At 39.3% G+C, this 24,092-nt stretch overlaps 1 protein-coding gene across 1 annotated transcript in view; it reads left to right on the top strand.

Annotated features, from left to right (window-relative positions):
• Positions 1-15,424, top strand: part of SMC5 (structural maintenance of chromosomes 5) — a 43,505-nt gene extending 28,081 nt beyond the window's left edge. Inside the window, exons 17-24 of the mRNA XM_082074944.1 lie at positions 2,386-2,508; positions 7,107-7,232; positions 7,909-8,004; positions 8,402-8,506; positions 8,709-8,828; positions 11,941-12,120; positions 12,212-12,307; positions 15,044-15,424. Coding sequence (XP_081931070.1) covers positions 2,386-2,508; positions 7,107-7,232; positions 7,909-8,004; positions 8,402-8,506; positions 8,709-8,828; positions 11,941-12,120; positions 12,212-12,307; positions 15,044-15,187 — 990 coding nt within the window. The 3' untranslated portion in view covers positions 15,188-15,424. The remainder of the gene's footprint in view (positions 1-2,385; positions 2,509-7,106; positions 7,233-7,908; positions 8,005-8,401; positions 8,507-8,708; positions 8,829-11,940; positions 12,121-12,211; positions 12,308-15,043) is intronic.
• Positions 15,425-24,092: the final 8,668 nt, after the last annotated feature.

Raw genomic sequence — 24,092 nt, 5'->3', positions numbered from 1 at the left:
ACCTTCCTAATAATGGGAGCAGCCACTTGGTGAATTTTCTTAGGTTGTTTTTGATTTTTTTAGTAACTAAGGAACAAGAAATAGTTACTTTTAGTCCCAAGGGAATCTGCTTGTGCTTTTGTAATCAGCAAGAAATGGTGCCATTCTTGTATCCACACTGAGCATGTATATTGTTCCTTTGTCATGCCTTACTAATTTTGAAATGTGTTCTCGCTTGAGAAAGAGTTGAGTATTACCTGTGAAGTGAGGCTGATTTCAGTACACTTCAGTTGCTGGTATTTATATAATAAATAAAGAAAAAAGTATTCCAAATGGGTGGACACTTTCTGTTTGTTAATAAGAAAAATTGGAGTGTCTCAGAGATCACCTTTGGGTCAGCTAACAAAAGCAATTTTGAAAGTGCCCAAGAAATGGCACCTGCTATGTTAGAAGGGTTCCTTAGGCTGTAGGTTGCTTTACAGAACTTACAGAACTTGGACAGGTAATAACAGTACTGAAAACTAACTCTTTTCAAAACTTGTGCCAATGTTCTGTATTCATACCAGGAATTTCTAGAATATGCTTTTGATTTTTGTATTTGTTTCCCATTTCCCAGTACATAAACTGTCGAAGTGTGTTGCTGTTTTAAAAGTTGTTCACTGTCTGCTCTATGACCTGCCTGAAGGAGGAGTGTCTTTCTTTTTCACCGAACATAGGAAAACAGATTTTGCATGTATGGTGTGGTTCTCAGTATACCCAGGGGTGTAGGTGAGGGTGGATGGTATTTGCCTGAAACAGTTATTGATTACAAAAGGAATTTATTTCAGTTATTTATCAGCTTAATTTTCTTACTTTGTGTGAAATATATGGTAGTTCATACTGAAAAGAAGAAAATGGTCTGATACAAGAAAGGTGTTTCATTAGATGTTTTATGAAAATTTTTGAAATCCATACATTTCTGGTCATCCCCAAACCAAACCTCATTAATTCTTCCAGGTTTATGAGAGTCTTTGTACTTTCCTAACTAGGTTTTTAATTACACTAGCTGTAGGCTATTAAAGTGATAAAAAGTTAGGTAGTCGTACATTTCAGGCATACTCACTTCTGCCACAGAAGGGAATTTAAAACATATATGGGATTTCTATGTGTTTGTGTGGTGGCAATATGCTCTACTTTTTTTAAAGAGTTCTGGGGCTTGTGTGGAACAGTCAACTAGAGTGACAGGCTGCATGTGTATTTACAGAAATACACACGGCAGAGTGTACCTGGCACAATACCTAATACTCCTCAGTTCTTTACAAACAGCCTTGTTCCACTGTTTCGGATTCTGGCACTGCTTTTGCATGTGGTTCTCATTGTGCTGTTGTCTTTGAATAATCTTAACTTTTTCCAGTTTTAATCTTGTTGCATCGCGACTCTTTTGTTTTGTTTGTTTTTTCCAGTTTACTTCTGTGATAATTGTTTTTAAACTGTTTAAGCAGATTAGAAATTAGTAAATTTATTCTTATGTCCAAGTTCATGTTGTAGAAACTTTGTGTTGAAATGAGAAATAGACAATTAGATCCCAGACCTTGGCTCACCGTTGTGTTCAGAAGCCGACACTCTCAAAACTTTGCCTTGCAGATCCCCTGGATCTACAGTTGGAACTTTGTCCTCTCCTGCATTAAGAGAGGACTCCTTTGTATTTATATGCTGATCATAAAAAAAAAAAAAAATACTAAACCAGTGTTGTCAATGCCCCATAATTCAAGGTTTGAAGCTACCCTTCACACAGTCAAAAACATTGCTAATTTTGAATCCTATACACCATTCCTGAGGCTGACTCATTTTAGTCTCCAAATTGTCAAACCAGGTTCTGGGGATCACTGAAGTCTGCTATGGAACTTCCAAAATAGAGCCTTCTGTTATACACTGTTCCAGTTAGGACACAGGAGTTAACTGTCAATCCCATCAGTCATTTTGCATTGTCAGTGAGAGAGGCATGTATCTTATGTATTTATTTTCTGACCTTTTTCCATCTCTCTGTGTGACTTCCAAAGTCCACCAAAATCCACATGTGTCTCTGAGAAAAGATTGAGATGGCTTTGCCTTTTCTCAGATTTTATGTGTAAGTATATGGTGTAGGGAAGGAGAATGCGTGCTTTTTGGTATAAAATCATCTGGTTGGAAGTGGTATGTGTATGCTTACAGATTAAAACTACATGAGGACTATACATCTTTATGAGCTTGGGTCACCAATAAGTCACCTTTTTCATTGAATTTGACAGACATAGTGTTGAAGAACTGAACACAGTGTGAGGTTTTATGCTATGTCTATAAAATTGATAGTTTCTAAAGCTTGGTAGTGATTATATCAGTATTGAGTCTCTTGTGGAAAAAAAGGACATTTTCTGTTTTCCTATGCAGAATTGCATATCACTGAACATCCTCAAAACAGATTTGGTTCTTCAGAGCACTGCAGCGGCTGCTGAGAAGAACAGACTAGAATCAGAGTATAAAGCAGCAAGTGTACAGCTAAGAACTGCAGAGGTAACCATTTCTATGAATACTGGGGTATTTACTATGAAAACATCTTCTGTGGAAGCCTTTATGTTATAGAAAAGGATGACTCTGTCTCTGCCTTTGTTTAGAAATGGATATTAGTGTTGCTAAATATTTAGCCTTGATTTCTGTAGTTTGACTTCAGCCTCTTCATTTAAAGCTGAGCAGGAGCTTTGCCTTCCTCAAGTAAGACAGCTTAGCTTCTGTGAAAACGTGCTGAGCAGTCACGTCCTGGATCTTTTTATCATAGTGCATAGTGTCTGTAAAAAGGCTAGCTGTTATTTGAAAGTAGTATTTTTCTTCTAAGCCTGTTGTAGACAAGTAGCCCCAAACCACATGGGAAAAAGTACTGTATCAGAGTAGAGCAGAGCTGTTTTACCTTTCTTTCATAGCTTATTTTCTCATGCTGTAATTAAATGCCTTTTTTGAAGGACAAAAAGGAGGATAAGTAGTCTTGTTGATGGTATTGGGAAGCTATGCTGTGTTCAGGTGAAAAGACTATCTCTGAGGAATTAGTTCCACAAGCAAGTACTCTTTCCTAAGAGCAGAGGACTCTGTGGTCTCTCATGGATTGGTGCATAGAGGTCAATTTTTATATTTGGATATTAGGCTTTAGTCCCTTTTTAAAAAAATTCTCTTTCCTCTGTTGCCCTGTGAATGATGTATGTTGTACATTCTGTGGTTTATTTCTTATTTTCTGCCTCAAGAGATTCATTTCCATGGGAAAAACTCAGTACTTACTAGTTTGATCTCAAACTAAATATTATTTGAAAGAATACGTTTAAATTGGCCCTTTCTTCCAACTTCTTTGGGGCTTTAGGTGTGATACATTGGGTATGATCCTACAGCAGTACTGTGTTACAGTATTCTTGCTCCAAAGCTGCCTCTAAGGGTGCCATCACAACACTTCAAGGAAGTCTTGCAAACTGTTGCTGCATATTTTTTTAAAGTAAACAAACCTGCAAAAAAGAGGAAGCCAAACAGAAATAGAAATAAGTATGCTTTACAAATGCTGTGTAGTGAGCTAAATTGGAGCCTGAATATTACAATTATGGGACCATTAATTCTCTATTTAATCCTCAGGTCATGTGCTGGTTATGATGCAGTCATTGAAATTGGAATGTTGGGTATCAGCTAAAGAAGCCACTAAACTTTGTTAATACTTAGGACTTACTCATGGTGTTTATCTCCCAAGCAATCCTGAGCTATTTATAATACCCAAGTATAATAAATATCTGATTAAGATTTGAAGCAAACACAAACCCCACTTAGTACATCTAAGAGAAGATCACATATGTTCCTTTTGTGAGGTCTTGGAACTGGGATACTGAGGAGAGAGCATCATGTTTGTTGCTTTATGGTGGGGCTTTTTAACCACTTAGATGGAAAGGTCAAAAAAGTGTGTTTTGGAACAAGTCAAATTAGCAACAACAGATTCCAGGGTTTGTATTTTGTCATTGCAGTTCAAGTGGGAACCTTAGTGTTACTTTAACAACTTCTTGTATTTAATTTATTTAATGAGCCTACAAAGCAAATCTGTGTTGGTGACCCATGCTGAACGTGAGGGAGGATTTTTAGCCCCATCTGCTCGTTAGATAATTGGCACAGTCGCCTGCATGTTTATGATAGTTTTTTGAAAGAGCCTTGCTAATTGTTTTGCTTTGATAGCTTGTTAATTTTCAGGTTCATTTGGTGTAAATTTAAATCATTGGTATTAATACTCAGTATGTATATCGCAGCATTTGCGCCTTAAGCCAAGTTTTAAGAAAATGCAGATTCTGTTTTTCTGTGTGTAAATCTCTGAACTTCAAATAATTAAATGCTGTCACCAAGCCTGCATTCAAACTCGAATTCCTGAGAAGACATTGGCTACTAGTAACTATATTTTCTTTAACTAGCTTCTTATTTTGCCCAAAACCAGTTACAGTGCTGATGAGCACAACAGAATACAGATTGCTTGTGCAAACAGAATGTGATTGGTTTCTGCTGTTAGGGAGATGCCTTTCAGGAAGCTGTAATTGCAGCCCTGCAGTAGTACAACACTTCCTTGAAGTACCCAGATTAAGCTCCTTCCAGGTTGGTTCTTATGCTGTTGGCTAAAACAAACGTAAAGTTCTGTCTAGGCTGTGATTTTTCATGGTAGCATCTCTATTCAAAATAGTAATTCTTTCTACTTAGATTTATTTTTTTATCTAAATGGGTTTTATTGAGGCACTTTCTGGAAATCAACACAAACCTTAACATCACCATGCACTTTTTAATATATAGGAGGGAGAAGTAATCAAAACTTGTGTCTCTTTATTTATTTATCAAAATTCTATTTACAATGTACTTTATTATATGCTTTATTTAGTACGTGCTTCATAACCACATCAAGTGTCTATTACTTCCCAGTCTTCCTGTTTGAATGCTGAGGTTTTCGTGTGGCCAAACAAGTATTTTCCTTTTCACACCATGAAGAATTTTGCTTGCCTTAGGTTTGAGTCTGGCATGTTCAGTGTTGAATCAGTTTCAGATTTTCAGTGCCTAGAGATCAACCTGAAATGTTCCATGCAGCCCCGCATGGTTTCAAGTGGGAGCCTTATGTACAATTGAGAGCTGAGATTCCCCGCTTCAGATTATTCAGAATTGGCTTTGGCTTTGGAAATGGTCAAACACATGAGCATAAAATTGATGTTTCTGGTATAGAAAAATATGGGCATGTTGCTTTTCACTGAATCCTTTGCTTTCGTTGTCTTGAGGTCAGACATGTTTTGGATGAAGCCAGTTGGCTTTTAAATTTCTGGGATCAAAAATACAGTCCAGTTTCAATTTAGAAATTTCTAAAATGTATCTAAAATATTGTTTGTTGAATGTATTACATGTGTGCTTACATTTGCATATGCAGATATATAATGGAACATAAGCATTGTGATGTACAGTTCTATTTGTGATAATTCAGAATGACATGAGATGTTGGCTGTAACCAAAAAGAGGGCCATCCACTGCTCATTGCTTCTTTATCTGTGTAGCTCTAATGCCAGTCCTTCTTGCCCCCTTGTGACATGTCCCTCCTTCTCTACAATAGACTTTATGAAGGGGGAAAAAAGTCTGAAAAAGGCCTTTTTTTTTTTTACCTTTCTGAAAACAACGGTACAGCATAGAAAAATAACTTTATAATGTGTTTGTGAAGACTGTGAAATGCTTACCTCTAAAACGAAGTATGTTTCCTAGTGCTTGGTGGAAAGAAGGAAGATCAGGATTTTTGACTTGATAATGCTGTAAAGAACAGTAGCCTTAATTCTTGAGTGTGGGAACTCAATGATCACTCTTGATCACTTTAGTTACTACTGCTTCTGTTGTATTTAGTATATAAAAATTAATTCAATTGCCAGAAAGTAATGTGAATTGCTATCAATGTCTGTGTCCTGTATTTTAAAAATGTGTAATGAACACTTTTCTAACTATATTCTTCAAATCAACACTTTGAAATTTTTTTGCCACTGGAGGGCTCCCATTAACTGAAGTACACAGCAATAAAAACTGAGAAGATAAAGCTCTCCCAAGTGTAGGAGCATAACTAAACTTTAAAGTCAGAAGAAAGTTCTGAAGCAAAATATTGTTCATATGGATTTTGAGCTAGAATTTTGTGCTTCTGAAAAAAGTGAAAACAATGTATTCCCATGGTGTTACTGGGTGTTAAAAAGATGGATTGTATGTGTAATCACCAAGTAAATGTATAGTAAAATAACTTGGGTTAAAAGCTCCAGTGGCTTGGTACATAGTGACAAGGATTTCTGGGAGCAAAGGTAAAGAGGTACTTATGGCTCTCCAGATTTCTTTGCCTGAATACTGCTTATTTGACATCATTGTTAGCTTATTGTTCCATGAAGGTATCATATTTTGTGTATTGTATTTTAACTACTGTTGTGGTAGCATGGCATTATAAAAGTCATAGGGCTAGGTTGGCTGCTTACCTGTAGTAAGTTCCTGAGTTTAGCCTTGAGACCACTGTTCAGAATCAGAAACTGTACCTTCTTTTCACTTATTTTTCAGCACTAGTTTAAAAATCATGTCTGTTTCTGGTTTGTCATTTGCTGGCTGTATTACAGAGGTAGAATATGAAACAGCAAAGTACTTCTGATTGTTTAATTATGATGTTTACTCTGTAAAATTTCATGTAAAATACCATTCAGTGTACATCATGGTCACCATGTTCTCTCAAGCAGATAAATACAGTTAGATGGAAGCTAAAAAACAATAAGGCTTATAATTGTGTTTTGGCTTGTAAAGGATTTCAAGTAAAATAGTCTATTTTGAGACATATGTTGAATCTACATGCGCAGTTGTCTAGTTGAGAGAAAATAAATTTAGCTGTATTACAAGAACATGATTTTGATCAGTTTACCTTGGCATCTGTTGACTTCAAACAGAGAAGCAGTATGAGTTCGTGTGTGGAAAAAACGATTTTTGACCTTTAAGCAGTCTGATTTCACCTACATTCTCTGATTCAGATGTTTGTTGCCAGTATGCTGGTGTCACCACTGAAAAACCATAATAAAGTAAAAAAATGTGTATTTTAATACCTTTAATATATTTTCTAACAGCAACGGTTTCGTGAACTGGATGATATGAAGCGAGTTCTTACAGAGAACTGCAAGGAATTGCTGAACAAAGCTCGACAGGTCTGCAAACTGAGTCCAGATCAACATCTTCCAAAAGAATTTCAAATTGTATGTACAAACCAAATCTCCAGATATCTTCTAAATTCTGTATGCTATACACCATTCTAACTTGTCTAGCAAGAAAAATATCTATTTTGTATTAGAATGCTACCAGTAAAGGATCATATGTATTTCTGCTAATGTTGACTTATATATTGTCAGTTATGCTTTTAAAGCACCTTTAAATAGTACTGAGATATCTTTTGGCTACTACTTAGTTCTGTGTGCAGAGGAGAGAAAACTTGATCTGAAATCTCAATTAAAATCTGTACTCTTGTGTTTATAGAAGTAATTAGAGGCCATATTTTTCTAGCTTCTTGCTCTCACGGAGCAACACAAAAAACCTGGAGTCTGGGCCCACCTGCTTACCTGGAGGTCTTCCAAGCTTCTAGAAGTATTTGCATGATTTAATTAGCATAGCCCCTTGCTTATAGTAAGTCTGTGAGCATCTGTACCTGCACAAGGTGGGCAACTGAGGAGCAATTAATTATGTATCTTTGTTATGTAATAGCACTTCTAGCCTTCTTTCTGTGTCCAGAATAGTTTGCGAGGGAGTCTTACTGTGTTAAGTTTTAAATATGTGACATCCTGATAAAAAGTAATTAAATATTTTATGGCTTATTTGATTTCTTTTTAGCAAACTTGAGTCCTTCATTAGCATTGCTGTGCATCCTTTCTCTTGTAGGCTTTTCAGGCTCTTCCAAACACATTGGAGGAAATTGATGCTTGTCTGAATGAGGAGAGAACCAGGGCCTCCTGTTTCACAGGCCTGAATGCTTCGGTATGTTCACTGCTTTCCCTCCGCCCTCCCATCTTCCCCCTCCACCCGTATTATACTTGCTTCCCACTCTGTGCTAGATCTCTTGGTATAATAAGCTAGACAGCAGGAACAATGTGTCGTAAATGCCAGATTCTGCATCTGTTAGAATTTTAAGTAGGTTCTTCCAAAAGAACAGTGTGTTCTCTGCCTTTAAAAAAATAAGTTGCAATAACCTGATATAAGCAATGCTATACAGTTTCTTTGCTTTAAAGCTAGAAATGTGTCTTGCTCAGTGTGCAGTGCAATGATCTATGTAATTGTGTTTCAACAGCATCAGTGCAGTGTGATATTTTTACAGTCAAGGTTTAGAATTTGGAAACAATTTGTTGACTGCTTGGTTATTTTTTTATTCTGGCAGGTTGTTGAAGATTACAATAAGCAGACAGAAGAAATACAGCAGCTGACAGAATTTTTAGAGAAAAAGAAAAATGAACTGGATGCCTATAAGCAAAACATTTCCAAGGTAATAGCTGAAATTATCACTTTTTTATCATTATGTCTTTATTAGGATAGAATATATGTACAAAAATAAAGGGTAACACTTCAAGTTGAGTGTAATCTGAGATGTTAACTTCTGTAATTATGATATTTTTGAATTTAAATGCTATCTTAAATGAAAACTCAGTAATTATAAAATGCTTTTACATTGAAATGTCTGTTTGTAGGTCAAAGAAAGGTGGCTAAACCCCTTGAAAAGTCTGATTGAACAAATTAATGAGAAGTTCAGTAGCTTCTTTAGTTCTATGCAGTGTGTTGGTGAAGTTGATCTTCACGTGGAAAATGAGGTATGATTTAATTTTCGGATGGAAGAATAACATTCGTATTTTCGTACATCACCTTTTGCCTGTATATTGCTGGAGAAAAAATAACATTTTTTTTTTGCTAAAACTGACTTATCAGTCTGATTAAAGGAAAATGAGTCCTTGTCCATATGCACTGCACAGGACTTCAACTCACTGACTTACGTGAGCTATGCACAGCTTACAGGGCTCAGTTAGAAGCATTGTGTTGACTTTAGCTGTAACTCAGATTTATTAAGTTAGTGATTTAATTCTACATTTTTAGATAAGGTGCACTATTCTATTATCATTTCGTGGATAAATCTACTATTATTAAGTGTTGTATTGATTGTAGTTTCTACTCAAGTCTGCTGGCATTTTGTCTGTTTTGGAAGTAGCAATCATATGGCCCAGCCTGTTACGTCCTCGGTAACATTTATAAGCAGGATTTACCTCTGACTAAGAGTTTAAAGCATCAGTAGTACTCTAGGGAGAAATATTCAGTGCAGTGGGCTGTGAAGAGAAATTGAGTTTTGTTTTAAGTTGGTCTCAATAATGATGATTTTAAGACTCTCATATATATTGCATCTACTGAACAATAGTTAAAGTGACACTTAAACATTTTGTTTGCTGTTTTCAAGCAGCTTTTCTTAAAATACTTCAAGTGGTAGTTATTGAGGAAGAATAGTGACTGACAAAGCTCTTTACAGGAACTGCATAAAAATGTATTGTATTATGAAACAGTAGGACATTAAAACATGGACTTATCAGTTCTTTTAATAGTGACCTACAGAGTCAGATCTATATTGCAGTAATATTATCTTTTATCTAAAAGTAAGTTGTGAGAGAGTATATAGAAAAACCATAGAGTAGTGTAAAAACAGAGGGAACCTGGACTGTCTTTCTGAGTATCTTCTTTGGAAGGTCTTCCTTTTTTCTTGCAAAGATGTCACAAATAGTTTAAGAGATTAGCTAGTGGTCCTGTGCCAATAACTAACACTTCTTCATCAAGGCATCAATGCCTATAATACAAAGAAGCAGATAATCTGTTCTAGAGCTTGGATTCCTTAGCCTTCTCTGCAGGAGACTCTTTTGTCCTGACCTGTAAATATCAAAAGAGAAACCCTTGAGGCAGAATTACTTTTGTTAGAATATTCCTGTGATACCGAAGTTCAAGCCTCTGTTAGCCTGCCCTGCAGGAACCGTGAGATTTGATAACACCTCCTGTGTGAAACACTTGACTAGGTTTTTCCTTGACATTCTAGCAGAAGCCTCAGTGAACATTATGACTTGGTAACAAGAATTCAGAGTGCTAATGGTGATAACCCTCACCTTCCTCCATTGCCCACAGGGAGTTTTGAGCATCATTCCTGATGCTCATTCCTGGAATATCTGTCAGTTACATGAACTGGTATTCCCAGTAGTCTGGCAACAAAGACCTGACTTTCTGGTGCCATTGTGGCTGTGAAAGGAAGGTGGATCTTTTTTACTGGAGGTTTTGCCAACCTGTGCCTTGTAAACTTCTCCGAGCCAAGTTTCAGTCTATGCCAACGCATATGAAAGTACAGTGGGCCTAGAGGCCTTAGATCCTGGGGTGTTTTTTCTCTTTATATTAAGTCATTGTGTTCGTCATGTCTCACAGCCTCATCCCTTTCCAAAGAGTATGGCAAAAGCTTTGCAAGTATTTGTTGGAGAAGAAACAGTAACTAAATTGTGAATTTAAGGATATTTGTTCACACCACTATGCTGTATTCCTGGTCATAAGCAAGGCGGACTGTGAGTCTGTTGAGATTGATCCTGACAATACAGTACCAAATTGTACTAAATGGAGGAAGTTCATCTAAGCCATGGTGCTCTTATCTTCACTGATTAGGAGAATGTCTTATTAGCAAAATACCACCTCCAGAAAGGTCAGTGCAGCAACATTTATTTGTTTTGAAAGCATGCCACATGATTTTCCTTCTTAGGCTCCTGATTATCAGGCATAGATATTAAACTACAATCTGCAAATCTGAGAAGCTAATTATTCTTCTGATAAGCTGCATTAAATACCAAAGAAGAAATTTGTTCCATAGCAGGGGAGAATGAAATGGTAACCAAAATCATCTTGAAAATAGTTTTAATTGCATTAAGCATTGCTTTGTTCCAGTGTGCCTCTCATGATCGTATAGCACTCCTTCTCAAGGCACGTCTTCAGTTTGTCTTTGAAAGTGACAGTCCTTTGCCAACAGGGAAAACATAGAGGATGAGAAAAGTGACCTGTCTTCAAAACTGGAAAAAGTTGTCACTTAGCAACCATGAGTTTATAACTATGTTAGGTCACCTTCATTCTCTCCTAAGGTGTGTATGCATTTGTCTCACCGTGAAGGATTCGCAGTTCAGTGTTTCTACAATACCGGTACACCAGAAGCAACAGAGATTTGTAGTACATGAAAGTAAATGCCAATATAAGACCTTACACTTTCCAGTCTTGAGGATGTTTGTCTGACTGCAGGTGTAGTAAAACACCAGGAACACCAAAACATGACTTACCTGAGAGGATCTGATAGATCCTCTCCAATGTTAAATTCCATCTGGTACAGGGAAAATTGCTGTCATGGTGGAATTTGTAGGGGCTTTGTATGTCAATCTGCTAGTGGAGGAAAGGGGAAGGATTTAATTAGACTGCTTGCAGTTGAAGAGGTTGAAATGGGATCCTAACCTACACACCCCCCCTGCCACCACATAACCCCACTGTTCAAGTTGATAGTAGTATGTGCCCTACTACATTTTTTCTGATTAATGGAATATATAGGGGCATTGCTTTCTGCTTTTTCTAGCTAAGAATTTTTTGTCCATTGTGATGTTCTTAATATGTATGCAGTCTTTCTTACTAGGGATTTGGAAATAAATAAATTATTGTCACGAGGAGGGAGTGGTATTGAAAATTCTCTAACAAGAATAGATCGGACTTAAGGAAAATATATGAAACAGAATTAATATATTGATATTAAGTTGAACTTGAGTAGTTCATAGACCCATGTAAAACATTTTATGTAAATATCCTTTGATCTGTATATCGTTATCAAATAAGCTGCCATACAGAGAAACTGAGTTTAACAGGTACTGGCTTTCATAGGAGGAGTATGACAAGTACGGGATTCGCATTAGAGTCAAATTCCACAGTAGCACTGAACTTCATGAATTGACTCCATTTCATCAGAGTGGAGGTGAGAAGAGTGTTTCCACTATGTTGTACCTGATGTCCCTACAAGAGCTCAACAAATGCCCTTTCAGGGTTGTAGATGAAATTAACCAGGTAAGGATCAATACTGCAGTATGTAACCTCTTGCCTATGCAGGTGCTTATGACATAGCAGACAGAACAGGCTTGTTTTTTTTTTCTTTTAGGGAATGGATCCAATTAATGAGAGAAGAGTTTTTGAAATGGTTGTGAAAACTGCTTGTAAAGAAAGCACATCTCAGTACTTCCTTATTACACCAAAGGTATGTTGCGGAAAATGAAATAAAAAGTTCAAAACTTAAGTTTTGTGTGATAATATCCCCGTAAACACTGTATAACTTACCTCTGTTTTACCTAACAATGTAATATTAAAGCAAACTGTGAGAGAATTTGTCAATTTTAAGGACAGTCCTAGCAGACAACTCATACTAAGGCTCTTCTTGTCATAAACATTCTGGAAGTGTGATCTCTGTGGAAGTATCACAAGTTAGCCACCATTGGATGGGGTTACCATGTAATAAGGCTGTGAAATGTAATGCCTGTAGCTTACACATGGCTGGGATTGTAGCAGAGACCAATTTCCAAACAAGTCAGATAATGATATTGGAACAGGCTAGTGCTGCTGATGTTTGAAGAACTAGAGGAGTCCAACATTAAGGAGGAAAACTATTCAAGAAATAACCTGATATTTATAAGGTCAGAAAATATCAGTGCTATACTCCATGGAGAATGGCTTGAAGAGGACTTTTCAGTCAAGAATGACCAGTGCTTAATTGTGCTCTTCTGTTAAAATAATTTAAAGGAAAGATAATTGATTTAGTAGGTGATGCAGTGGTGTGATGCTGTGGCTTGAAAGAACTATTAAGTATAGTGGCTCTTTACCTGCACCTTTGACAGAGGCTAATGTTACGTTCAGATTGATCTAAAACAGATCGAACCATTGAAGGTTATCAGTACATCAAGAAGACAGGCATTCAGTACTGGGCTTTATGCTTTTTATTAATATTAGCAGTTAGCCTGCATCCAGTACCTCAATGTATTTTAGAAAATCTGGCTGGTATGTAGTATTCTTTTCTGTAAATAGCAGTTGAAGGACCTGAGAAAAGCCACCAACAGCATTTAACTGATTGAAAGTCAGAGGAAGATCATGCTTGATGTTCCTTCCAATCTTGCTGTATATGTACCTCCACATACTTTGGTGGTTTCCTGTCCACATTTCTTCTTTCTTGTTCTATGTGTTATCTAGCACCTTTGTCTTCTTGTGATTTCTGTCCTTACTGGCTTTTCTGCCCTCCTACTTTTATAAATAAGAGAGTGGTTTGGATGTTGAAAGGGTAGAGATAGCTCTACTACCTATAATGCTTCCCACATAGAAGGAACTGTAGAAAATTACTGTATAGGGTTCAGAGTCTGTTTTAAAAGTTGTGCTCATTATCAAATTACTAAGAACAGACAAGGGGGAAAATTGAGTGTGCAAAGCTAACTGCAAAGATCAGAGTAAAAATGGTAAAGCAGAAGTAAGACATTTTGGAGGCTTAAAAAAAAAAAAGTCCATTTAACATTATGATAAGAGGAAGATCAAGGAATGTGGTGCACCAGTATTCAAGAGGAAGAAGGTATTTCTTCTTTCCTTTCTCTCTCTTTTGATCAACTGCAAGTAGGTGATCACCACAGCTAACATGGTGAAGTTACAGTGGCCTATCACAAAGAACATTGTTGAGATGGCACTTCATGTAAAGGTTTCAGCTGATGAGATAGTTTGAGTGGGCTGCATCAGAGGATAACTAAAAGGCTGTACAGAGCAGGCTGAGGAGGAAGCCAGATTCTGCTGTTGCAGTGACTTGCTTGCAGTTCCTGAGCCTATGCTGTAAGTCTTCACTTACTAGAAAGCAAGTATATAATCACATACTACAAAGTATGACAAACTGTCATAGTGAGCTAAGTTCCACGTATCTATCCAGTGGATACAGGAAAAACTGTTGTTGTGTTTTTTTCAGTATGTTGACACTGTTACTCCAGCTATATTTTTAAGGAAGTTACAGAGAGGAAGGGCTATAGATTAATGAATTGAATGTGCTCCTTAGGAGTGAGGGGTTTATTTTTTTTTTTATCAGTATTTTTAATATCAGTCTATGCAAATTAAACACGCAAATAATAACTATGTTGGGAGTGAATGCTTCTTTGCTGTAGAGCAAGGTTAGAATTCAAAACAATCTTACATTAGGTAACTTTATCTGAAAACAGGATGTATTTCAGCACAGCCAGGCATAGGGCTTGGTGTTTAAGTGGGAAATATTAACAACAGCATCTGGTTAAAGGCATAAAAGCCTAAATGACTGGGGAAAGAGAAGTTACTGTGGATGGCAAGCTGAGCATCAGCTGCAAGTCAATTGCTAGAAGTCATCCTGAGCACTGCAGATAACCCTATAGCTTGTGTGACATCTCTTGCTCGTGCCTGACAAGATTTGGATGACGGTAAGTGTCCAGCCTTGGCTGTTACACTTTGGAAAGGTAGTACAGTGGCTGGAGTTACTCCAGAAGACAGGAGTGCAACTTTTAAGAAGTTTTGAAAGTTTTGAGTTTCCACTAATGGAAACTGCTTAGCTTGGAGCAGCATGCGGCTGAAGAGAGACATAATAATCGTGCCCAAGTAACTCTATTTGCTGCCCTGTCCTGGCAAAGAAAGAAAAACAGCCAATATTCTCTGCCTATTGTGGATACAGCAAAAAAGTAATGACCACATCTGCAGCAAGAGGGTACACATTACATATGAAGATTTTTCTTGTAGTAAGAATAGTGAGGCTTGGAAATTGCCTGAAGAATGAGTGGAGTCTCTTTAAGGGATTTCTAGGAACAAATATACATCATCTTTCAGAAAAGCTATAATCCTGCTATAGTGACCTTTCAAGATAGAAGTCTTTATGTAGACCTTCTTCACCTTTGTTAGATAATGGGGAATGTCTAGCTATTTTGACTTTGGGTTTTGTGTTTTTCTCCAGCTCCTGCGGAATCTCACTTACAATGACAAGATGACAGTGTTGTTTGTCTACAATGGACCTTTTATGTTGGATGCAGACAAATGGAACTTGAAGTCTTTCTGTAAGCGGCGGCGGCGACTTGGAAGGATGGATGATGAACAGTGATACATATATATATATATATATATATATACACACTTAATGTATAATATATAATGCTTTTCTAGAACTTTTTGGAACATCTGACTTTCAAGACTTCAGAAATTGTGAAAGATGAGAACCTGCAAAGAATTGGTTGTTGTTTAAACTACATTATTTTTTTCCAAATCTTTCATAGTGGCCTGTTTGCCAAAGAACCAACTTTTTGCCAATAGTGGTTTTAAATAAAAGGGAAGCTCCTTATATTTTTCTATTTTATCAATAATGTAGCATGAGAAGTTGTTGCAGCTTAACCCAAGCTAGCAATCTAACAATTGCCGCTTGCTCACTCCCCCCTTTTCTATCCTCAAATAGGGGAGAGAATCGGAAGGGAAGCACTCATGGGCTGAGATAAACACAGTTTAATAAAATAACAAAATAACACTAATACACTACTAATTATAACATTTTATATAAAATTCAAAATGTAATATAAAGTAAAATATACTCAATACAATTCCTCACAAAGTCCATCAGTGCCAAGCAGCCAGTTCTGGGAAGAGAGAAAAAGGCAGAAAGGCCCAAGGGCCACTGCAAAACAGCGAAGCAGCAAAAGATGGAACTAACGAAACTCCCGAACAGTACTCAACCAAGACAGAGCAAAACTGCAACGGGTCTCTGTCTCTCCAGCAGGAAAACCCAACTCCCACTAAAAATGAAACATGACACTAATGGCATGGAGTATTCTCATTGGTCAGCCCAGATGTCAGTCAAGGTCTGTCCCATCCATGCCTCCCTTCCTCAATGCCTCACACCTCCAGACAGCCCAGAAAGAATTTGGCTCCCAGACAACTACTAAGATAACAGTAAGTTCTTATGTGCTCTCCATTCCAGCTGAAAACCATTGGAAAGTTACTTGAAGAAAAACATTAATTCTGTCCCAGCGTGTTATCCTCTTGTTCTCAAGCTAAATCCAAACAATGACCGTGCTAGCTGAGAAAAAACTGCATGAAGAAAATTAACTCTATTTCGAACCACTACAGAAATACAGTTCATTTTTCTAGGTTATAAAATCATAGTATAGTTTGGATTGGAAGGGACCTTCAAAGCTTATCTAGTTTAACACCCCACTGCAATGAGCAGGGACATCTTCAACTAGATCAGGTTGCTCAGAGCCCCGTCCAGCCTGGCCTTGAATGTCTCCAGGGATGGGGCATCTGCCGCCTCTTTGGGCAACCTGTGCCAGTGTTTTACACCCTCATTGTAAAACATTTCTTCCTCATGTCTAGGCTGAATCTCCCCTCTTTTAGTTTAAAACCATCACCCCTTCTTCTGTCACAACAGGCCCTGCTGAAAAGTCTGTTCCCATCTTTCTTATAGGCCCCTTTAAAGCACTGAAAGGCCACAATAAGGTCTCTTCAGAGACTTCTCCAGGCTGAACAACCCAACTCTCTCAGCCTGTCATCACAGAAGATCTGTTCCAGCCCCCTGATCATTTTTGTGACCTCCTCTGGAACCCGAGGGCTCCAGAGCTGGATGCAGTACTGCAGGTGAGGTCTCACCAGAGCAGAGGAATAATCTCCCTTGACCTGCTGGACACACTTCTCCTGATGCAGCCCAGGACGTGGTTGGCTTTCTGGGCTGCAAACACACATTGCTAGCTCGTGTCCAAGCTTTTGTCTCCCAATACCCCCAAGTCCTTCACTGCTGTGCTGCTTCTCAATCTCTTTATCCCCCAGCCTGATACCAGGGGTCGTCCTGACCCAGGTGCAGGACCTTGCACTTGGCCTTGTTGAACATCATGAGCTTCACATGAGCCCATTTGTCAAGCTTGTCCAGGTCCCTCTGGACCTGGAATTTGTTTTTGATAAGTCATGTTCCCCTTAAACAGTTAAGGAGGTTCTCAAACTTCTCCTATTGAAATGGAATTTTTTTTTAATTAATGGAGAAGGTGATGTGTAGGAAGAGAATGGTTTGTAAGTAGCACATTTGGTTTTGTTTAGTGAAAGTATACCTGAAGTTAACATAAAGAATATACTATTCTTAAAGTAATGTACTTCATTAGTGTTATTTATTCTTTTTGAGCTAATGTTCCACTTCCTGTTCCTGGAAGGGCAAGGTTTTTATTTTTCTAGCAAGTCTCTCTCAGCAAGGAGATTGACAGAGTGAGGTACTTTTGAAACAATGAGCTAGTTAGCTTGCAGAAGTAAGCAAAATATAAGCTAAGCAATATATAAGGTGGGGGTTTGTTTTGTTTTGTTTTTTTAAGTAAAACGATATGTATTTGGTGATAGATTGAGAAAACAGTCCTGCTGATTTCACATTGAAGTTAAAACCAGGAGGCTTTTTACAAGGCTTTAGCTGCGTTGGAGTGATCATATACATAATTACTTTTCAATAGCCATATAATTCATTATTGAGGTTTTGGCCATAGCTGATAAGCATTTGAAAGCTGGGATGCTGATTGCCTGAAATAAAGTCCCAATTATTAAGTAACTATAAAACAATATCAAGTTTAATACTGAATTGTGAAGAGTATGATTTGTATTAATAAAGAAATTGAAACTACGATTGGTATGTAAAAGGTATGTAAAAATTATTGAGTCCCAGGACACCATCTGAAAATATACAGTATCCTTGTTTTCACAAATGGGGTAGCCTTCAATAGAATTTTATGTAAAATTTGGTGTCCACTTGATTTTGAGTGGGAGTTTTTCTTAACAGCATCCTATCTTTAGACTTTGCCAATGGAGGTCGTATGTCAGGCTTTTTACATTAGAATGTTAGAAATAAACTGACCCACTGCAAATATAAGCTAGGAACTGAACGGTTTGAGAAATGAAAAGTTAAGTACTTTAATTCTTGTTTTGAGTAGAGCAGCCTTTAAGGGAATAGAAAACTACACGTTCTAAAATTGTAGACCGCTGTTGCTCAATGGAGCTCGGTGTGACTGTGAAATGAGTTCGTGGAGTAAGTTCCATGAGGATTAGTGTCCATAAACAAATATTTGACAGAAGAACTGAAAGAGTGTGGAAGTTTGGGCTGTGGGCCAGGGACTGAGTGGGCCAGCAAAGTATCTTCAACTTAATTAAGGCCACAGGCCTATCTGTCCACTGTGTTGCAAGACTGAGTTTTAAATGTACTCCTTGATCTTCAAAATACTTGGCTTCTTGCAATCCTGAACTTTTAAGTCAATTTTTTTAAATTGAATGGAAACATACATTCTGTTTAGTATCTGAGGATCACTATATGAAAAGTGTGGTTTGTTTTCTTTGAATAAGCAAAACTACATGCATGAAATGTGTTAGGACTTAATCCTATGGCTAGACAGCACTGGCAATCTGTTCTTAAGGTTGTTATCTTAGAACTTTGTGCAATTTCTTCCTAGAGTTCAGATCCTTTCTCATGTTGCAGGCTGAGGTATGAAATGCAAATCTGACTTATTTCAACTGGATGGCACTTCAGATCCTGTCTCAAAAATTACGTCTTCAGGATGTGTGCCTGCCACACTGCATAAGTGAAGGAGATGACGGTCTTGTGGGTGTTTGCTGTTTCCTTGGGGGTCTGTCAGCTATTGATTCAAAGTCTTGATTTCAACATGTCTGGCTACAATCTTAATACGATGATATCATTCATATTAACTTACCCCAGGCAGTGTAACGAGCTGTAAAACCGTACAACTATCACATTACTGACCAGTAGGGCTTCACTATCCAGCAGTTCTGCTAGCTAAAGCCTTTGAAAAAGAACCGCAAAACCAACCTGGTGCATAAAAGCAGCCCTTGCTAGTGGCAAGTGGGCTGTACAACTTGATTGTGCCTCCCACACACGTGTTGGTAACCTGCTAATTCGCGAGACAGGTGCATCCTGGCCACACACAGAGGCCTTCTGGTGTACAAGGAAGTCTTCTGAACTGGATTGTGTATTCAACCGTGAAAATCCACACTGAGTTGCATAGTGTAGCTACAGCGTTATTTAGCATTCCTTACCCACATATAGGGCCCTTCTGTGCCGCCAGCTTTATTGCTGTTCCTTATGCTTTGCTATTGTTACTTGGGAATGCTTGCTATAAAAACCTGTGGAATTAATTTCAGTACAACTTTGAGGAGGAGGGAATGAGTGGGAGTTTAGGTTAAATATACATATAGTATCCAGCTTTTCCTGCTGACTAGACAGGACCTCTCAAAAACGTAGAAGTGGAAAGACCCCAAATAGTCCTGACAGCTGAAGGATAAATTGAGCTTTCTCTGAAAATAGGTACTTTTCTGTGTTGTTCAGACCCGCTGAAAACTATCACAAATATCCTTTTCCCTCACCATCTGCAGTTCTGGCAAACATCTGTGTCTGCTCATGTATTGAGAAAAAGAGAGAGAAGCAGCATGGGAATTGTGACTTCCTGTGAGAAATAAAAATATCTTGAGAAACCAAATACTGAGAAGCACTTACAAATCACCTTTTACTGTATTTTATAATTGTAAATGGCACTTGTGCATGTATGCTATTGTTAACTAGGAGAGATGGCTTAGTCAGATGAAGCAGCAAACTAGAATGAGGATGTACCCTTGCACAGCTACAATGCTTTTAACTTTCTTTTATGAAGCTTGGGCTTTTGTTGGAAGAAAAATGCCTGCTAAGGCATTGCTGACTGTGAACACCTATTCTGCAGGCTTCGGAGTTGGTGAGAGATGATGAGACAAATAGAGCTGGTCTGGGCTGCTTGGATGGTCACGGAAGAGTATGGTGGGTGCTCTTTAGAGACCAGGATGGGCTCCTGGTGCAAGCCTAATGGCAAATTTTATTTAGAGTTAACACTCTTGTGTATGATTCATGCCAACGTGTCCACCCTTTTATTACTAAGCTCTCTGGCTGATGCTTGCTTTCTGGAAGCTTCTGGACCATCTTTCAAACACTGCTTCCCATGGATTGTGGAAACCAACTTTGAGTTTCTTCTGTGAGTCTGCAGTTACCTGCTTGTTCCCTTTGCAAGGCCTGTTAATTTTCCAAACACCTCTTACTAAAAGGCCTTAGTTTTCACCTTCCTCAGCCAATTCCCATGCCTCTCCATAGTGTGTTCTTAAAAGCAGAGTGCCACAGCAAACAGATAATGTAAGATGTGAAATTTGTCGTTGTTTTACAAACACTTGCAAAATGATAATATGTTGCCTGATACTGTCTGTGCTGTCCATGCTTAGGCTTTGAATATTGGAATTTACTTGGGGGAAGGACAGAAATGTGAGAAGGATCTGCTCACTGTTTGCTAAGCTGGGCAGGGGTCCTGTGGCTGTCCCCAGGGATTGACTAAAGGGGGATGTCCCCACAAAGTGCATGATTCCTTCTCTTGTCCCCACACCCCACAACCTTCAACACCAGTTGTGCTGGGAAAGGAGCACCACACTGAAGCCAAGGGCTGTATGGCTCAGCAACACCTAGTAACTCTACATCACAGCGTATTGCAATTTTATGGAAGTTGTTTTGATGTTGCATGCATAATTTCCCTGTCCTCTCCCCTGTCTTTATTTGGCCTGCTTCTTGAAAGGTGCATTGCAGTTTCGTAGTTGATTGGAACAGTATCCGATGGGAGGTGTCTGGCAGGAAAGCTACATCATGGGAAGCAGGGGGAACCCTGGCACTCCAGCTTCACTGTAAATAACTCTGAGCCAGAATTACTCTCTTCAGTTCTGACTCACTGAAATGCAATGTCCAAAATAAATTTTCCTAGAACTTTTTGTTACAGAAACATTTTTTCCCAGTAACTTTCTAATTCAGAGTAAACCCAGGATTCAATACATCATAATTTGGAGAGGAAGGAGATGAGGAAGATAAATAAATCCACTTCTGCTCCAAGAAAAATCCTCCCCCTGTCGGAGCCTGAACATCTGAAAATCACAGGAATGTTTCTCTGCTTTTGTGCTCACAGACCAGGCTTGCCAAGAGCCATGCTTCTCCCGTGAGGCTCATTGATCCAGCTGTTGTTTGAATAATAGGACAGCCTGGACACAAGGCAGTGTTTTGCGTGTAGGGGGTGATTTAGTAGTTAGTACACTACATTTTATTTCAGTGCTAACTTCAGCCGTTGCAAGGCTCAGCTGTTAAACAGGGAGCGGGTGGATGAGTGCATGGACTAGAAGTGGTTAGCCACTGAAAGCTTTTCAGGCAGTGTTCGAAGCCAGCAGGGAAAACATGGCAAAATAAAGGCAAGTAGCATGAGCAGAGGAGAAGACAAAAGAGGTGATAACCAGCACTATAGCAGCTTACCCACCAGTGACCTCTCCTGTGGCTCAGCCCTTTCCCAATGGCACAGTTCCCTGACAGCAATTCCCATCTCTGTACTTTCCACCAATCTCCACCAGCTTTTCTCCACTATTCTGCTCCCCAGTTGCTCTCAAAAGTAGTTCCCCAGTTGTCAAGTCTTATTTCTGTTGATCTATTACCCCCACTAAGCCAGTGTTTTTTTGACAGTTATCCTGGTTTTGGCTGGGATAGAGTGGATTTTCTTCAAAGTAGCTTGTCTGGGGCTAGGTTTGGGGTTTGTGACTAGAACACTGTCGGTAACTCAGGGATATTTTAGCTATCACTGAGCAGTGCTTGCATAGCACTAAGGCCTTTTCTGCTTCTCACGCTGCCCTGCCAGCACAGGAATTTCACAAGCACTTAGGAGGGGACACAGCTGGGATAGCTGACCCCAACTGACCAAAGGGATATCCCATGCCATATGACATTGTGTTCAGCAGGAAAAGCTGGAGGAAGAAGGAGGAAGGGTGGACTTCAGGAGTTATGTCTTCCCATGTAACCACTATGTGTGGTCAGCCCTTCTTTTCTGGAGAAATGGCTAAAGATCTGTCTGCCAATGGGAAATAATGAATTCCTTATTTTGCCTTGCTTGTGCATATAGCTTTTACCTTCCCTGTTAAACTGTCCTTATCTCAGCCCAGGAGTTTGCTCTTACCCTTCTCTCACCCATCTCGGTGTGGGGAGGAGATTGAGTGGCTGGCTGGGGCTGAGCTGCTGCCTGGGCTTAGCCCACAAGAACAGTGTAGGTTAGCCTCAAAACATGACATTATGTATGTCATTGGCTAGAGTTTGGTATTGCAAATTGTTCGTATCAACTATCGCACCTGGAAGCTACATAGAAGATAGCAAATATGCCCAGTGTTTATTTGTAGAAGAGCAAAGCACCTGCTTGCAGACTGACAATCTCTTTGGGAAGCGTGGAGATGAAAACATGGCAAGTAAGCTGGAAAGGAATGACAAAATTCACTTTGTTGGGGATAAGGAATCATGCACAGTAGCAGACAAAGTTGATTTTGCTAGAGGCAACAAGGAGGGACCAGGTGATAACTGAGAAGATGGTAGCAGAAGATATCAAGGAGCCTTAGAAAAGAACAGAAAGCAGAAGATGGCACAGGTAACGTGCAACATGGATGGTTCAGAGGGCATACATGCTTTGAGATAATCAGGATCATGTAATTCAAAGGGGGAAAGTCTCTGATTTCCCCTTCCCCAGTTTGTAACCAAAGCTGTAGACTGTGAATATTATGCTGCTTGATTTTCACTGCACTCCACTAATACTGGTTTACCAGGAACTGGCTGGATGTTTGCACTCTAAAGAGTTGCCATCAACGGCTTGATGTCCAACTCGAGACCAGTGGTGACTGGCATTTCTCGGATGGTAATGGGACTAGTGCTGTTTAACATCTTAATTGGCAACACAGACAGTGGAAGTCAGCGCACTCTCAGCAAGTTTGCTGATGCCACAAAGCTGAGTGGTGCAGTCAACACATTGGAGGGAAGGGAGGCCATCCAGAGGGACCTTGACAGGCTTGAGAGGTGGACCTGTGGGAACCTCACAAAGTTCAACAAGGCCAAGTTCAAGGTCCAGCACATGGGACGGGACAGTCCCAAGTGCAAGTACAGGTTGGGTGGAGAATGGATTGAGAGCAGCCCTGTGGTCAAGGACTTGGGGGTGTCAGCTGATGAGCTCAACGTGACCTGGCAATGTGCACTTGCAGCCCAGAAAGCCAACTGTATCCTGGGCTGCATCAAAAAGAGCGTGGCCAGCAGGCTGAGGGCGGTGATTCTGCCCCTCTGCTCTGCTCTGGTGAGACCCCACCTGCAGTCCTGCATCCAGCTCAGGAGCCCTCAGTACAGGAAAGACATGGACCTGTTGGAGAGGGGCCAGAGGAGGACCATGAAAATGATCAGAAGGCTGGAACAGCTCTGCTGGGAGGACAGACTGAGAGAGTTAGGGCTGTTCAGCCTGGAGAAGGCTCCAGGGAGACCTTACAGCAGCATTCCAGTACCTAGAGGGGCCTGTAAGAAAGCTGAAGGACATTTTACGAGGGCGTGTACTGATAGGACAAGGGGTAATGGCTTTAAAGTGGAAGAGTGTAGATTTAGATTACATATAAGGAAGAAATTTGTCACCATGAGGATGATGGGACACTGGAAAATGTTGCCCAGAGAAGTTGTGGATGCCCCATTCCTGAAGTGTTCCAGGCCATGTGGGATGGGGCTTTGAGAAATCTCATCTAGTGGAAGGTGTCCCTGCCCATGGCTGGCAGATTGGAACTAGATGATCTTTGCAGTCTCTTCTAACCCAAAACATTCTATGACTGTACCTCAGTTTGGGTCACGTAATAGATTTTTCATGGACAACAAAGGGGTTTGTTGGTCGGGGATTTTGTTGTTGTTGTCAGTGTATGTGTTTGTTTTTCTTGTTTTTTCCTGAAGAATTACAAACACAGAGTAAATCCAAAGCAGATGATCAGCACAAGATGTGCAAAGGGACTTGCTCACAGACACCATCAACAGTATCAGCCCCCCTCTGCGCTGCTGCAATGATGCTTAAAGGTCTGTTCAGATGAAAAGCCACTGATGTTATAGTTTACTATGGGCCCCAGTGGGTGAGGAATCTGGATCCACTTTGTGACTG

This window comes from Streptopelia decaocto (assembly GCF_964273445.1).
Source record: "Streptopelia decaocto genome assembly, chromosome: Z".
NCBI lineage: Eukaryota > Metazoa > Chordata > Aves > Columbiformes > Columbidae > Streptopelia > Streptopelia decaocto.
This window is presented reverse-complemented; position numbering and strand designations above follow the sequence as displayed.